At 69.2% G+C, this 13,923-nt stretch overlaps 1 protein-coding gene across 1 annotated transcript in view; it reads right to left on the minus strand.

Annotated features, from left to right (window-relative positions):
• NOTCH1 (notch receptor 1) overlaps positions 1 to 13,923 on the minus strand; it is a gene marked incomplete at both ends in the record, with an annotated part of 34,702 nt that overhangs the window by 9,159 nt on the left and 11,620 nt on the right. The window contains 19 exons of the mRNA XM_084236279.1: positions 191 to 375; positions 471 to 624; positions 1,113 to 1,314; positions 1,864 to 2,092; positions 2,481 to 2,633; positions 2,923 to 3,042; positions 4,452 to 4,565; positions 4,755 to 4,900; positions 5,798 to 5,990; positions 6,217 to 6,327; positions 6,410 to 6,643; positions 6,756 to 6,869; positions 7,477 to 7,590; positions 7,680 to 7,865; positions 7,982 to 8,137; positions 8,258 to 8,491; positions 8,834 to 8,956; positions 10,724 to 11,062; positions 11,298 to 11,560. Coding sequence (XP_084092405.1) covers positions 191 to 375; positions 471 to 624; positions 1,113 to 1,314; positions 1,864 to 2,092; positions 2,481 to 2,633; positions 2,923 to 3,042; positions 4,452 to 4,565; positions 4,755 to 4,900; positions 5,798 to 5,990; positions 6,217 to 6,327; positions 6,410 to 6,643; positions 6,756 to 6,869; positions 7,477 to 7,590; positions 7,680 to 7,865; positions 7,982 to 8,137; positions 8,258 to 8,491; positions 8,834 to 8,956; positions 10,724 to 11,062; positions 11,298 to 11,560 — 3,370 coding nt within the window. The remainder of the gene's footprint in view (positions 1 to 190; positions 376 to 470; positions 625 to 1,112; positions 1,315 to 1,863; positions 2,093 to 2,480; positions 2,634 to 2,922; positions 3,043 to 4,451; positions 4,566 to 4,754; positions 4,901 to 5,797; positions 5,991 to 6,216; positions 6,328 to 6,409; positions 6,644 to 6,755; positions 6,870 to 7,476; positions 7,591 to 7,679; positions 7,866 to 7,981; positions 8,138 to 8,257; positions 8,492 to 8,833; positions 8,957 to 10,723; positions 11,063 to 11,297; positions 11,561 to 13,923) is intronic.

Genomic DNA, 13,923 nt, shown 5'->3' on the forward strand with positions numbered 1-13,923 from the left:
GGGAGGGGAAGACCTATCTGACTTCTCAGTAGTCTTTTTCCCCCGAGGCTTCCCCTACCCATAACAACCCCTCCAGGCAGTCTTCCCTGATTGCCATTTAGGAATGGGGCTGCACAGTGCACGCATCTGCTGGGGCTCCTTGCTGCACCGGCTCCCCGCCCAGGGCCCGCATGCATGGACATGCCCGCACCTCGCAGGAGTAGCCACCGGGGTAGTCAGTGCAGGTGGCGCCGTTCTGGCAGGGGCTGGGCGAGCACTCGTCCACCTGGTCCTCGCAGTAGCTGCCCGTGTAGCCTGTTTGGCAGCGGCAGTGGTGAGTGTTCCCGGTGTCCACGCAGAGCCCTCCATTCCGGCACAGGTGGGTCACGTTCACACCTACAGGCACGGCGGGAGAGAGTGAGGCCCGGTCCTCCAGGAGGCCCACCTGGAGAACCCGGGGAAGCCTGGGCTGGCAGGGACGGGGCAGTCACCTTGGCGTCGTGCGGCCACCTCGCAGGACACGCTGGGCACATCGCAGTAGAGGCCGGTCCAGCCACTGTGGCACTCGCAGCGGTACTGGGTGTTGGTCTGCCAGCACTTGCCCCCGTTTTTGCAGGGCGAGGAGTCGCACCAGCGCACAAGGTTCTGGGAGGGTGGGCGGACAGGCGGTCACCCTGGCTGCCCCCCAGCACCCCCCAGTACGGACTCTGCCTGTGGACAGCCTCGCTGCCCAGAGGGAGCCAGCCCAGGGCAGGGCCCCTTTGCCGACATTCCTTGAAGGAAGGTTTCCCACCAGAAATAAAAACCTTTACAACTTTGTCTAACTGACATTTCAGGCAGAAATCTTCAATGAAGCCGCCCCGACGGTCCTGTGTACTGGTCAGTGGGACGTTGGTTTTCAGCCGGCTCCCCCAAAGACTAGCTCTCGCTCTCACTCCATAAACCCTGGACCTTGAGCATGGCCAGGGCTGGGGATCCAGACCTCGGGGCCCTGCCACAAGGCCACTGCCCTGGGCGGCTCTCCACCCACCAGCAACCCCTGGCATGGGACAGCCCCCGAGCTGGTAGCGGCAGGTGTCCCCATAAGCTGTGGGTCTGCGGCCCCTCCTCTGGGCCCCGCAGCGATCTTTCACCTGGCAGTTGAGGCCGGTGTAGCCCTGGGCACAGGTGCATCTGTAGGTGCCGTAACTGTCCTGGCAGGTGCCGCCATGCAGGCAGGGCCGAGAGTCACACTCATTGACGTCGTGCTGGCAGTAGCTGCCCGTGAAGCCGGGTGGACACAGACAGGTAAAGGCGTTGATGCCGTCCACACAGGTGCCACCATTGAAGCAGGAGCTGAGGGAGCCGGAGGTGGGGTGAGTGGGCAGGACAGGCCCCAGAGGGGCCTCCACACAGACATGACCCTCTCGACTCAAACTGAATGCCAGATGGGCTGGGCGCAGCTCGGGGAGGCCCCCCCACAGGGCTGGGGCCTGACTAGCACCACGTCCCCATCCCTTGTTCTGTCTTCTCGGGAACTCCCCCCGATAAAGCTTTATCACGCACACAGGTACACGGCGATGAAGATAAAAATGACAAAGAAACTAGGGACAAGAGTGACTATTTTTTGGCTGAGCTTCCTGGCAACCAAGGCAAAAACCATGTAAGGTGAGTTTGAAAGACCCTGTTTTCTGCTAGGGCACAGGCCGGTTCTCAGGAGAAGGGACCAGCTTTCCTGGCTGTGAGTCACAGTGGGCGGCAGACAGGGCCCTTGCAGAAGGGCCCCTGACCCCACTGGGCCAGTGCTGAGGGCATGGGCGCCTGCTGGGCGGGCCAGGAACCAGCCCTGGGGTGGCCGCTCCTGACTGGCCGGGCCGGGGCCCTGCAGCAAGCGCGCGCACACACCTCTCCGTGCAGTCTGGCGTGTTGTTCTCGCAGTGGATGCCGCTGAAGCCGGGGGGGCAGGTGCAGGTGTAGCTGTCCACGCAGTCGGTGCAGTTGGCGCCGTTGCGGCAGGGGCTGCTGGCACATTCGTTGATGTCTTCCTCACAGAAGGGCCCCTGGAAGCCGGGCAGGCAGTCGCAGAAGGCGGTGTTGATGCCGTCCGTGCAGGAGCCTCCGTTGTGGCAAGGGTCTGGGGAGACAGGAGGGCGGGCCTGAGAGGCAGCCCCGCTGCCCGGCTGTCTCCATGCTCTGCCCCAAGGCTGCAGGGCAGGGGAGTCGTCAAGCAGGGGTGGGTCAGTCCTCCCTGACCGCTGGGCGACCCAGACGAGACTCGGGGCTTTGCTGTGTGGCAGGGGGAGCTGCTGGGCAGGCAGGGTCCACGCCGGGCCCGCCACGATGGCCCCACTGCCTGCAGCACCTGGGTCAGGCCCCGGGCCGGCCCGGCTGAGCAGACCCAGGGCTTGGTCTCCCGGGCATGAGGACTGGCAAGGCCACATCCACGCCCCACACCACGAGCCCCGCCCGGGCCCCGGGACAGGCAGGCTGGCGGCGGCAGGCCGCAGGGCGCGGGCACTCACTGGGCCGGCAGTCGTCGATGTCCGCCTCGCAGTTGCGGCCCGTGTAGCCGGCCAGGCAGTGACAGCGGTAGCCGCCGTGGGTGTTCTGGCAGGAGGCCCCGTGGCGGCAAGGGCTCTTCACACACTCGTTGATATCGATCTCGCAGGTCTGCCCTGGGTGGGGAGCAGCGGCTCAGTCCCGTCCAGCCTCGCCCGGCCCCGGGTGCAGGGCCTCTCCGGCCCCAGGACCGTCCTCTGGGCCACGGAAACAGGGGGCATCTCCCTTGCCAGCTCACCGCGGTGGGCCAGCAGGCCACAGAGGTCCAGGTGAGAAGGGCCCCGGCCCACCGCCAGGCCCTGCGGCTGCTGGCTCACCTCCTGCCCCGAGCCCCCCAGTGCCCGGAACCCTGTTCCTGTCCCAGCCCCTCGGGGCGGGCACTGGGGCCGCGGGAGCAGCATTCACCTTGCCAGCCGGCGGGGCAGACGCAGGAGAAGCTCTCGTAGTCCTCGGACTCCTGGCACTGGCCGCCGTTCCTGCAGGGGCCGGGGGCGCAGGGGGCCAGCACCACCTCACACGTGGCTCCTGAGGGGAAGCGGGCGTGCAGTGAGACTGGGGAGCGCGGCCTTGCGGCCGACCGCCCTCGTGGCCAGGCCTGCTGGCCGCCTGGCGTTGGGGCGCGAGGGCGCCTGTGGCGTTCATCAGCGCCGCTGACCGGGGCCAGGGGCCCCTGGCTGAGTCAGGACCAACCAGGATGAACACCCCGCCCCAAGAGGGGCCTCACCCCGCAGGAGCAGGGAGCGGGGAGCTTGGGGGCCGCGCCTTGGGCAGCCAGTGCCCCCACTCGGGGCCGCCCCACGGAGGCCGTGCTGCAGGGGACGTGCGGCCTGGCCGTGGCCTATCAGGGCCCGGGCGCTGCAGGGCTGCGGCTCTCGGGCGCTTTCCTGTTTACAGCCCGCGGGGCCGACTCCCGGGGAAGCGCGGAAGCGTGTTATCGTCCACGGCGCCCAGTATCTCCCGGGCCTGCTGCTGCGATTTTCCAGGGCCTTTCTTTCTATCGGTTTCCACGGTGACCCCGGCAGGCAGGAAACTCGCCAGAGTTTCCGACAATTGTGCAAAGGGAAAGCAGGAAGCAGGCGGACGGGAAGCGGGTCAGCTCGGGCCGGCTCCTCCCCACCGGCCCTCCAGCCCCATATCAGTGGGTCCAAAAGGGGCTGGGGTGCGCCCGGGAGAGGCGCGGGGGTGGGGTGCTTCTCAGCAACACGGGAGAGAAAATCCAGAGCCCCCGCTTGGGCCAAGGAAACACGGCCCTGGCCTGGTCACGGCCGCCGATGCCCACGGGAACAATGGCAGGGCCGTCCTCCGCCCACCAGGCAGGGCCTGCTCGGGACAGAGTGTCCCCGGGGCAGAGCTCCCTGATCCCGCACCCAGCGGTGCGCCCCGTGCCTGCAGCAGGCTGACGGCAGAGGCTGGGACGCCGGCAGGCCCTGCGCTCTGCACCTCAAAGCCACCTCAAAGGAACCCCTCAGGCTGGGCCAGCAGACAGAGTGGGTGGCCTGACGCCGGGGCCCGCAGCAGCGTGGAGGCCCACCAAGGCCGCCAGCCCAGGCCCACTCTGGCTCTGCGCGGGGTCCCTCCTCACCGCCCACCGAGGCTGCAAGACGAGAGTTCGGGGCAAGCTTGCATTAAACCCCGTGGGTTTAATTAAACCCCACAGGACCGTAGGGGTCCCGTGCTCTGCTGATCTGTCACTGGCAGGACAAGGCCCTGCGTCTCCAGGTACAGCTCAGCAGTCCTGGGAGTGTCCGGGGCAGGCAGGTGGGCCCCCACCAGCCTGACCAAGACTGCACAGGCCCCAAAGGCCCTGCCCTCCCAGCTGGCCCAACCCTATAGATCTTCCCCTCCAGAGGGTCAGCCCACTCCAATCAGCCCTGCCCTGCCCTCTCCTGCAGGCCACGCCCCTCCCAGGCCCTCTCCTGCAGGCCGGTGCCCACCTGTGTACGGCAGGGGGCAGTTGCACTTGTACCCGGCCACATCGTCGATGCAGGTGCCCTGGTTCAGACACGGGTTGGAGCCACACTCGTTGATGTTGGTCTGGCAGTTGGGGCCTGGGGAGAGGGACAGTGGTCAGTGTCACCCCAGGTGCCTGGCAGGGCCCACGCCTTGCCTCCTGGTGGGACAGAGAGCCCCGAGGGTCTGTGCCACCCGCCGCAGGTGCCCACCTGGGGAGGGGGGCTGGGCCCGGGGTTGCCCACCCCAGTGCTGGCCCTGGCACCCGGGCACCGGCGCCCACTCACCGCTGAAGCCCTCCCGGCAGGTGCACACATAGCCGCTGGTCATGTCCTTGCAGGTGCCGCCGTTCACACAGGGGTTCGACTCACACTCGTTGTTGTTGATGTCACAGTTGGCCCCGCTCCAGCCGGGGTGGCAGTCACACTTGTACCTGCAGAGGGGCCCACACACAGCTCAGGCGAGGTCCGGAGCCTCCGCTGCCCGGCCCGGCCAGCCCAGGGTGCTCAAGGGTAGGAGCAAGGTCCCTGCCATGCCAGAACCCGGGGCTGGGCCGGGCCGCTGGGCCAAGGCAGGGGAGCACCGTCAGGAATGCGGGGTCCAGCGTGGCCACCCGTTGACGGCTCATTCCTGAGAGGCCCACCCGGAGGCCTTCTGCAGGGGGCTGGGCTCCACCTGGAGCTCACTGGGCCCCAGGCCTATGGGGCTTCTGCCCCCCCACTTGCTGCCCGCTGACCCCAGCATGGGGCAATCTCCCACCAACACCTCCCTGGCCCCTCGGGCCTGGGGCCAAAATGCCACCCATAGCCTGGGCCCAGCCCCACAGAAGTACCCGGGACGCCCTCCCGACCCCAGGGTGTCACCAGAGCTCTGACGACCAGGCTGTGAGTGGGGTCCCAAGAGCCCCCCTCAGAGCCCGTTAACTGCCAAAAGTGAGCTGAGGACTCGGGACGTTTACTTGCGAGGTGACTGGCTGTCGCGACAGGATGTGCCCCGAATGGGGCCGCGGGACGGGGCCACCCTGCCAGCCCCCCAGGGGCTCACCACCCGGGAGTGTCTCAACCCCCCAGGGTGTTTCCACGGTGGTTTCACCACAGGAGTGACTCACTCTACCGCCAGCCCTCCTGGGGGCCAAGGCTCTGAGCCAGGCACCCCAGCACCCCCCAAGGCCCTGGGTGGTCTCTCTAGGGCTTCCCCAAAGCCCCCTCCTTGGCCCAGACCCGGGGCAGCGGGGAGGCAGGGCGCAGGCGCTTCCTGCCTGCAGAGCTCCAGAGCCACCTGCTGGCCCGCCAGCACCCCCCTCCCCCCCAACCCCCGCGGGCTGCCCTACCCGTTGAGGCCGTCCCGGCAGGCCCCGTGGATGCAGGGGTTGCTGTCGCACTCGTTGACCTCGGACAGGCAGATGTGGTCGTGGTAGCCCTCGGGGCAGCGGCAGGTGAAGCCGTTGATGCCGTCCTCACAGGTGCCCCCGTTGCGGCAGGGCTGCTCCGCGCACTCGTCGATGTTGACGCTGCACATGCTCCCTGGGGGCGCACGGGCGCTCAGGCTCGGCCGAGCCAAGGAGGGGCTCTGGGGCCGGTTCTGACGGGCTGAGCCCGGCTTCCCCCCACACCCGGACGGCAATGGGCCCCCGGCCCTCTAGCGGGGTGGCACATGGTGAGGCCGGCCAGGTCAGGCCACGGAGCCCGAGGCCGGAGGCTCATGTGGGCGGTGCTGGGGAGCGACCTGGTGGGGAGCCCCGGGCCTCACCTGTGTAGCCGGGCTCGCACGCACACTCGTAGCCGTCGATCTTGTCCACACAGGTGCCCGCATCGCAGGGGCTGCTGGCGCAGTCATCCAGGTTGATCTCGCAGTTGGGGCCTGGGGGGACGGCAGGGTCAGCCCGGCCCCGAGGCCCCGCCGGCCACCCCGCCCCCGCCCCCGCCCCCGCCCCCACAGGCACCTGTGGTCCCCTTGAGGCAGAGGCAGAGGTAGGCGTTGTCACGGTCCTGGCAGGTGCCGCCGTGCCGGCAGGGTTGGCTGTGGCACTCGTTGACGTTGGTCTCACAGTGGTGGCCGGTGTAGCCGGGCCGGCACAGGCAGGTGAAGGAGGCCACGCCGTCCTGGCAGACCCCGTAGTGGCAGGGGTCGGGGTCACACTCGTCAATGTCCACCTCGCAGTGGGGGCCCGTGTAGCCTGCAGAGCACAGGGTTGCCGTCGGTGGCCTGTTCCCGGCAGCGGCCCAGGCACCTCCCGCCTCCCCGGCCCAGCCCTGAGGCTTGCTGGCCAGTGCGGTGGCCGGACGCACCCTCGGTGCACACGCAGCTGTAGGTGTTGGGGCCATCCAGGCACTTGGCGCCGTTCTTGCAGGGTGTGCTGGCGCACTCGTCCACGTCATACTGGCAGAGGTGCCCGGTGAAGCCTGCGGTTGGGCAGAGGCCTGGGTCAGGGGCCCCAGCCTGGCCAGACCCAAGTGGGGCTTCTGGAGTGCCCTGGGTCAGGGCTCAGCTGCCCCCAGTTCTCTTGCCGCCCCCTTCAGCTCCTGCCCTTGGGCGAGTGCCCTCCCAGCCAGGGCACTTCCTGTCCGCGTGGCCCACCTTCCCCAGACACACTCTGCCTGCTATGGCTGCAGCTGGGTTAGCTCTGAACAGGGCTCCCAGCTCAGCGTCCGGGATGGCTGACTGCCATCTTCAGGAACCCTGGGCTCTGACCCCCAGGGCCTCCTGGCTCAGCCCCCAGCCCCCACCACTTGAGGCCCTGGGCTCCTCTGGTCTGGCCATTGCATGAGCCACAGGCCCCTGGGAGGGGGTGGTGGGCAGATGGGAGACCAGGGACCAGCTGGCTCCTCCCTGCTCAGCACCCTGGGGTCTGAAGAGCACACTGCTGTTCCCAGGGGAACCCCTGGGACAGAGGAGGCCGCCCGGAGTAAAAACACCCCATCTACCCTGAGGGGGGGTCCTCCCACCCAGCCCTCTCCCTGGGACCCCGCCGGTGCCCCTCCAGGCCCAGCTCCGGGCTCGGGCACCCACCGGTGGGACATTCACACAGGAACTCGTTGACCTTGTCCAGGCAGCGGCCGTTCTGCAGGCAGGGGCTGCTGGCGCACTCGTCCGTGTTCACCTCGCAGTGCACACCCTCGTAGCCTGTGGGACAGCGGAAGCTCAGGCACCGCCAGGGCCATGCCCGCCCTGCCATGTGGGCTCCGCTGGGCTGCGTGTGCAGGGGGGCGTACCGGGCATGCAGATGCACTGGAACCCCCCGATCTGGTCCAGGCAGGTGGCGTCGTTCTGACAGGGGCTGGAGACACACTCGTTGACGTCGATCTCGCAGCGCGGGCCGGCGTAGCCCTGCAGGCACTGGCACTCGAAGGAGCCCAGCGTGTTGATGCACTTGCCCGCGTGCTCACAGGGGTTGGCGCCTGGGGGCCAGCACAGGTCAGCGGATGTCCAGGCGCCCCCAGGAACACGCTGTCCCCATCAGACGGGCCCTGAGGGCGGCGTCCGCAGCAGGTCCCGCCCCACGCCCCGCACACACCCAGTGAGCACTCGTCCACGTCCTGGCTGCAGGCGGGCCCCGTGTACCCCGAGGGGCAGGTGCAGATGGCCTTGCCGTTGACGGGGTTCGTGTCGCAGTTGGAGCCCTCGTTGCAGGGGTTGCTGATGCAGGCGTCGTTGAGGTGGCACAGCAGGCCTGGGGGGCCAGGTGGTCAGTGGGTCCGCCGGGCCCGTGCCCACTGACCCTCCCGCACAGAGGATGACTGGGGCCCACCCTGCCGGCCCCGGGGCAGCACCACAACGGCCCGCAGCCCACCTGTGCGGCCGTGGGGGCACTCGCAGTAGAAGGAGGCCACGCGGTCATGGCAGGTGGCGCCGTGGAAGCAGGCTGCACTGGCGCAGTCGTCGATGTTCTCACTGCAGTCCTCGCCCGTCCAGCCATTGACGCACACGCAGTTGTAGCCGCCGTGGGTGTTGTGGCACGTGCCACCATTCTGGCAGGCGTTGGGCATGAGCTGGCACTCGTCCACGTCCTCTGTGCAGTACTGACCTGTGGGTGCAGGACGTCGGGCCGGGCACGCCTCACCCCCGCCCAGGGCCCGCTTCCTCCGGGGGCCTTCCGGCCGGCCTCCCAGGCCTGAGCCACGCCCCCGGCACTGGGGCCGGTTGCCACGCTTGGACAGCGGACCCAGGTGCCTCAGGGACCTTGCTCGCCTGCTGTCCCTGCCCAGCAAGCCCGGCTTGGTCTGGGGCCCCGTTCTGTACAGGCCGCCAATGGCTCTCACAACTGGGGGACACCTGTGGGGGATGCCAACCCTGGCCTGTGCCACTGCCCCCCGCCAGGACCAGGCCCTGCCCTCCCACGCCCCTCTGCCCCAGGTACGATGCGCACCGGTCCACTCCGGGGGGCAGCGGCAGTTATAGGTGTTCACGCCATCCACGCAGGCGCCCCCATTCTTGCAGCTATTTCCCGGGCAGTCGTCCACGTTCTCCTCGCAGTTCTGGCCAGTGAAGCCTGCGGCAGGACGAGCCGGCACTGGTCAGCCCCTCTGCAGGGCCAGCACCCTCACTGGCCAGGCCCTGCGGTTTTCCTGAGCCACCCGGCAGCTCTGCCTTGGGGCACTTGGGGTGCCGCCTGTCCCCTGCCTCCAGGCTCCACATACCAGACCCCACTCCAGACTTGGGGCCTTCCAAACATCCTGCAAGGTGCAGGCTGGACAGACTGTGACTCAGGAACACAGTTTCCAGAAGATTCTATCATAAAAGCCCTTCCGTGCAATAGTTTCCGGCAGCTCCTCCAATCAGGAGCTGCCCACAGGCCAGGCATGGTGTTGGGGCCCCCCCCGGGGTGGTTAGGGTTCCCCTCTCATGGGAGGCAGGGGGCTGGGTGGGGAGCTGGGCTGGGGACAGGCCAGCAGTGCTGAGGGTGGTGCCCAGGGGGTCCCGGCCTCCCAGGGAGAGGAGCAGGCCCCTCCCAGCCCCGCAGCCGCAGCCCCCGGTTAGCTATTAATCAGCCCAACCGCTGCTGTTCAATGATCAACCCGGAGAGGTGTGCCTCGCAGCCCCAGGCCTGCAGCTGGTTACTCATTCCTGTCCCCCCGGTGCCTCTGAACCCCTCCTGCCCTTGGAGAACCCAGATGTTTGGGCCCTCCCTAAAGGAGGGTCACCCCAGAGAAAGGGGGGCAGGAAAAGCCTAAATGCAAACGGGAGAGAGGTCTGGGGAGCACGCCCAATCAGAGCCCACCTAGGCCGTCCTTGGAGGCTCTCCCCCTAAAGTGGCGCAGGGCTCTGGGGCTGGGCTGCTCCCTCTCAGGCCCCCCTCCCCCAACCCTCCCCAGTCCCAGGAGGGCAGCCTGTCTTGACCCACATGGCTGGACGGGGCTATTAGGCCTGGGGTCCCAGGGCCACCAGGAGGGCATGTGAACCCAGAGTGGGGGTGGCGGGCAGGCCTGGCGCGAGGGCTTGGGGGCCTCCCGAGCCGGGGCGCCAGGGACTTGCAGGAAGTGTGTGCACCGGCGTCTGCACGCACCGGGGCCCCGGGGCCGGGCTGTGGACAGTGGCGGCCGACAACTTCCACTTTGCCGGGGCCAGGCGGGGGCCACTCTCGGTCACTTGCGGGCTAACTGGGCCCCAGCCCCCCTCCTGCTCCCCGCCCGCCGCCATGGCACAGCTGACAGACGGAGGTTTTAGGCCTCTTCGTCATCGCTAGTATTTTTAGAGCAGCAACAGCAAAACTTACTCAAACAAAAACCGCAGTGAAAAGCTGGTTTGCACAGGACAGCGGTGTCCCCTAGGGGCCCTGGGAGTGTGCCTGCTCCCCACCCCCGCCCGGGCAGCAGGGCCAAGGAGGGCTGTCCTGGGGAGCGACAGTGCGGGCCAGTCCCCAGCCCAAGAGGGGAAACCCCAGGAGGCGCAGGCAGGGGGTGCTGGCCGGCCCGGGAGCTGCACATGGCACCAGAGGAGACTCGGCGTGGGGGGCCTGCCAGCCCAGGAGGGCAGGCACAGGGGGACACTGTCCCCAGCCCAGTCATCCGGGGCATGTCCCAGCGAGGAGCGCAGCCTGGGATGGACCCCAGGTCCCTGGCCCAGTAGCCAGAGCGGGTGGGAGGGGCAGGGGCAGCCTGAGTCTGCTCTGCAAGCCCTCCTCTGACCACCCTGCACCCCTCAGGCTGCCCCCCACCTCCCTTGGCTGGATACCACCCTGCACCCTCCCCGCCTCCCACACCTCTTCGGAGCTCTCCTGGGCCTCGCGGCTCAGGGGCCTGCCCCGGGCTGGGCGTACCTGGCAGGCAGGCGCACTCATGGGTGGTGTCCCCCGTGGGGCGGCAGGTGCCCCCGTTCTGGCAGGGCGAGGGGCTGCAGGGCACGTAGGGCAGCTCACAGTGGGGGCCGGTGTGCGTGGCACGGCAGGCGCAGCGGTAGGACCCCACCGTGTTGTGGCAGGTGCCGCCGTGGCGGCAGAGCCCGGGGTTCTGCCCACACTCGTTCATGTCCTGCCGGCAGGTGGGGCCATGGAAGCCGGGTGGGCAGTGGCAGATGTATGAGGCCTCGAAGGGCAGGCACTGGCCGCCGTTGGCGCAGGGGTTGGAGGCGCACGGGTCAGCCTGCTGGCACGTCTTCCCTGGGGGTGGAGGGCGAGGGTCGCGCAGGCCCGGGCTGGGAGACGCGCCGCAGGGAGCGGGGTCTCTAGACGGGACCAACCCGCCACCCGACGCCGTGCTGCCGGTGCCAGCCCTCGGGGAAGATGAGGCCAGGGGAGGGAGGGAAGGGCCCTCGGGGCGGGGGCACTGGGCTGTCTTCGGAGCAGGGACCCCAGCAGCCTGGAAGGGGCCGGCCGGCACCACACGGCGCCTCACCTGACCAGCCCGGAGGGCAGCGGCACTTGAAGTCGGTGAGGGTCAGCAGGTCGCAGGAGCCGCCGTTGCGGCAGGGGCCGCTGAGGCAGGCGTTGTCCCGGGGCGTCAGGCACAGGGGCCCCGAGAAGCCCAGGCGGCAGCTGCAGGTGTAGTCCACGCCGCCCGGCCGCTCCAGCACGTGGCAGGTGCCTGCGTTCCTGCAGGGGCCGCTAAGGCAGGGGTTGGGCTCCTGGCATCGCTGCCCGGCGAAGGCCACGCTGCAGCTGTGTGGACACAGGGGTCAGTGCTGCTCGCCCCACCAGCCCCTGAGCGCGACAGAGCAGGGTGGGATGGCTGCCCTCCCAGGGGCCCAAGTCTGGGACCGACGCCCCGAGGGAAGCCTGGCTGGGGCCATGAAGACGGGGACACGTGAGGACAGCTCAGACCTCCGGGACCCGTGAGGTGCGCGTTTGCGCGGGGCCGGCTGGAGGCGGCCTCCAGAGCCCCTGGCTGCCCGTCCCGCTCAGTCTTCCCTGCAATGACCCATATCGCGGGCACAGGGAGCTCAGCTCTCCTTCAAAACCCCACAGCAGCTGACAGGACCTCACGGCCTGTTCCCCGCTCCCCGCGCCACTGGAAACCGCCCACCAGGGCCCAGACCCTGCGGCCCCCGGGTGGAAGTACGGCGGGCTGGAGAGCCGGGCAGCTCCCAGGTGGGAGCAGAGTGGGGCGGGGGGGGCCGCCACCCCACCCCATGATGATGCTGCCCCACCCCCGCCACCTGCCAGTGGCTTCTAGGGGCTGGGCCATAAATTGCCTGCCGAGGTCACCTCATGTCCTGCGCTGGGGAGAGGCCGTGGGACCCGCCAGGGTTCGCTCTTCCCATGGCTGAAGCCCCTGAGGCAGAACGCGCCTGGCCGGCTGCGCTGGGCCTCCCCACCTGGACACCGGTGCCCCTCCCCCATGGGGCCAGCCCTCGGCCTAGGGCCACCCGGGAGCCCCGGTGGGGCCCACCCTCCCCTCCTCTCAGGCAGGGGTGGCCTGGCTGCAGGCCCCCACAGGGCCCGAGAAGGTGGGCCAGGCTGGGCCACGCATTTCTCAGCAGCTGCCCCGTCCCCACAGCAGGACGCATCTGTCTCCCGGGACGGCACTCATTTGTGGCCACGGCTTGGGCAGGGCGGCTGGGAGGACGCAGAATGGCCACTCCAGCCGACCATCTGTTGCCAGAAGCCAAAAGTCCCAAAGCAACTGGCTAAAAGTAAACACGCTGCCCCCCTGGGAGGGGCCGGGGGCTGGGGCTCCCACACAGCCAGCCTGGGGGGCTCCTACAGGTAGACCCGAGAGCGTGTCCCGCTCCACCAGGCCTGGCTGGGATGGGGGGGGGTGGGGATCCAGTTACAGGCCGCCTGGTCGGGGGCCTGGGCAGCGCCGGGGGCGGGGCCACCTCAGACAGCAGCTGCCCCTCCCCCAGGCCGTCAATGCCCCTCATTGTCAGGAACTGGCCACCCTCCCGCCCGCTCAGAGAAAAGGCTCTTTTCTTCCCAGCCATTGACGGGGCGGGCGGGCGGTGGGTGCCGGACAGAGGGCGCTTGGTCATCAAAGCGGTGGGAGCCTGCCCTGTCCATGCCTCCCCGTGCCCCGCCCCGCGGGTCTGGGGGGTCCACACGGGCTGCCCAGCACCTTCCTGCTAGCGGCTGGGCCTCCTCACCAGTCCCAGAGGCCCCGGGCCCGCCAGGCCAACAACCCCCAGGATCCCTAGCAAGTCATGACGCTTGTCCCCAAGCGACAGAGCCCACCCAGACCCCACGGAGCCCCTACGCAGTGTCCCCCTGGCTGCAGGTCCCGCCTGAGCGCCGGCCCGTGGGGCATCTGGGCCAGCAAGGCCGCTCGGGCTGGGCCGCGGGAAACGCGCCAATAAATCAGGCATGGCCTGGACAAAGGGCGCCGCAGCAGGTGCGCCTGTGGCTGGGACGCGGCGGCAGCTGCTCCCGCTGGGGCCGCCAAGCCTGGCGGGCGGGGCAGGAGCCAGGGAGGTTCCTTGCGGGGGCTGTGGCAGCTGAGAGGGCCCATTGTCTGCCCACTCCCGCCAGGCCCTGCGACGCCACTGTGAAGGCACGCTGCCCGTCCCAGGCTGGGCACGGCGCCCCCATCAGCAGCACCAGCGGGTGGAGCAGCGGCGCAGGGTGCAGCGCGGGCCTGCGCGGGGAGCGCCAGCTCTGGGCAGCCTTCAGCCGGCCACCTGTTCCTCAATCTGGCCACAGCACTGAGCTTCCTGGGGACAGACAGCTGTGCCCCCTCGGCCCCTGGCCTTTCCAGGAAGGTGGGAGGGGCTCTGAGGTCACGTCCAGGTAGCCAAGGCACCCAGCGCACGGGGCCACGACCCTCGTGGCCGCCTGTGTTCCGCGGGGCAGCATGGGCCCCTCGCAGGCCACAGGCAGGGCCAGGCTGAGACGCGGAGCGGCCCTGTCCCCATGCTGCCCGCTCTTGCCGCCCGCGCCGGTGGTCGCCCGCCCCTGCTGACAAGGACCTCACCCAGCACCTCCTCTTCACTGGCCCTTCCCACAGGTGAGTGGCAGGGGGCAGGGAGGGTGTCAGAGGCTGGTGGGGTGGCCAGCAGCCCCTCGCACTCCGCCCCTCACCCAGTCGC

Source organism: Talpa europaea (assembly GCF_964194135.1).
Source record: "Talpa europaea genome assembly, chromosome: 7".
NCBI classification, from domain to species: domain Eukaryota; kingdom Metazoa; phylum Chordata; class Mammalia; order Eulipotyphla; family Talpidae; genus Talpa; species Talpa europaea.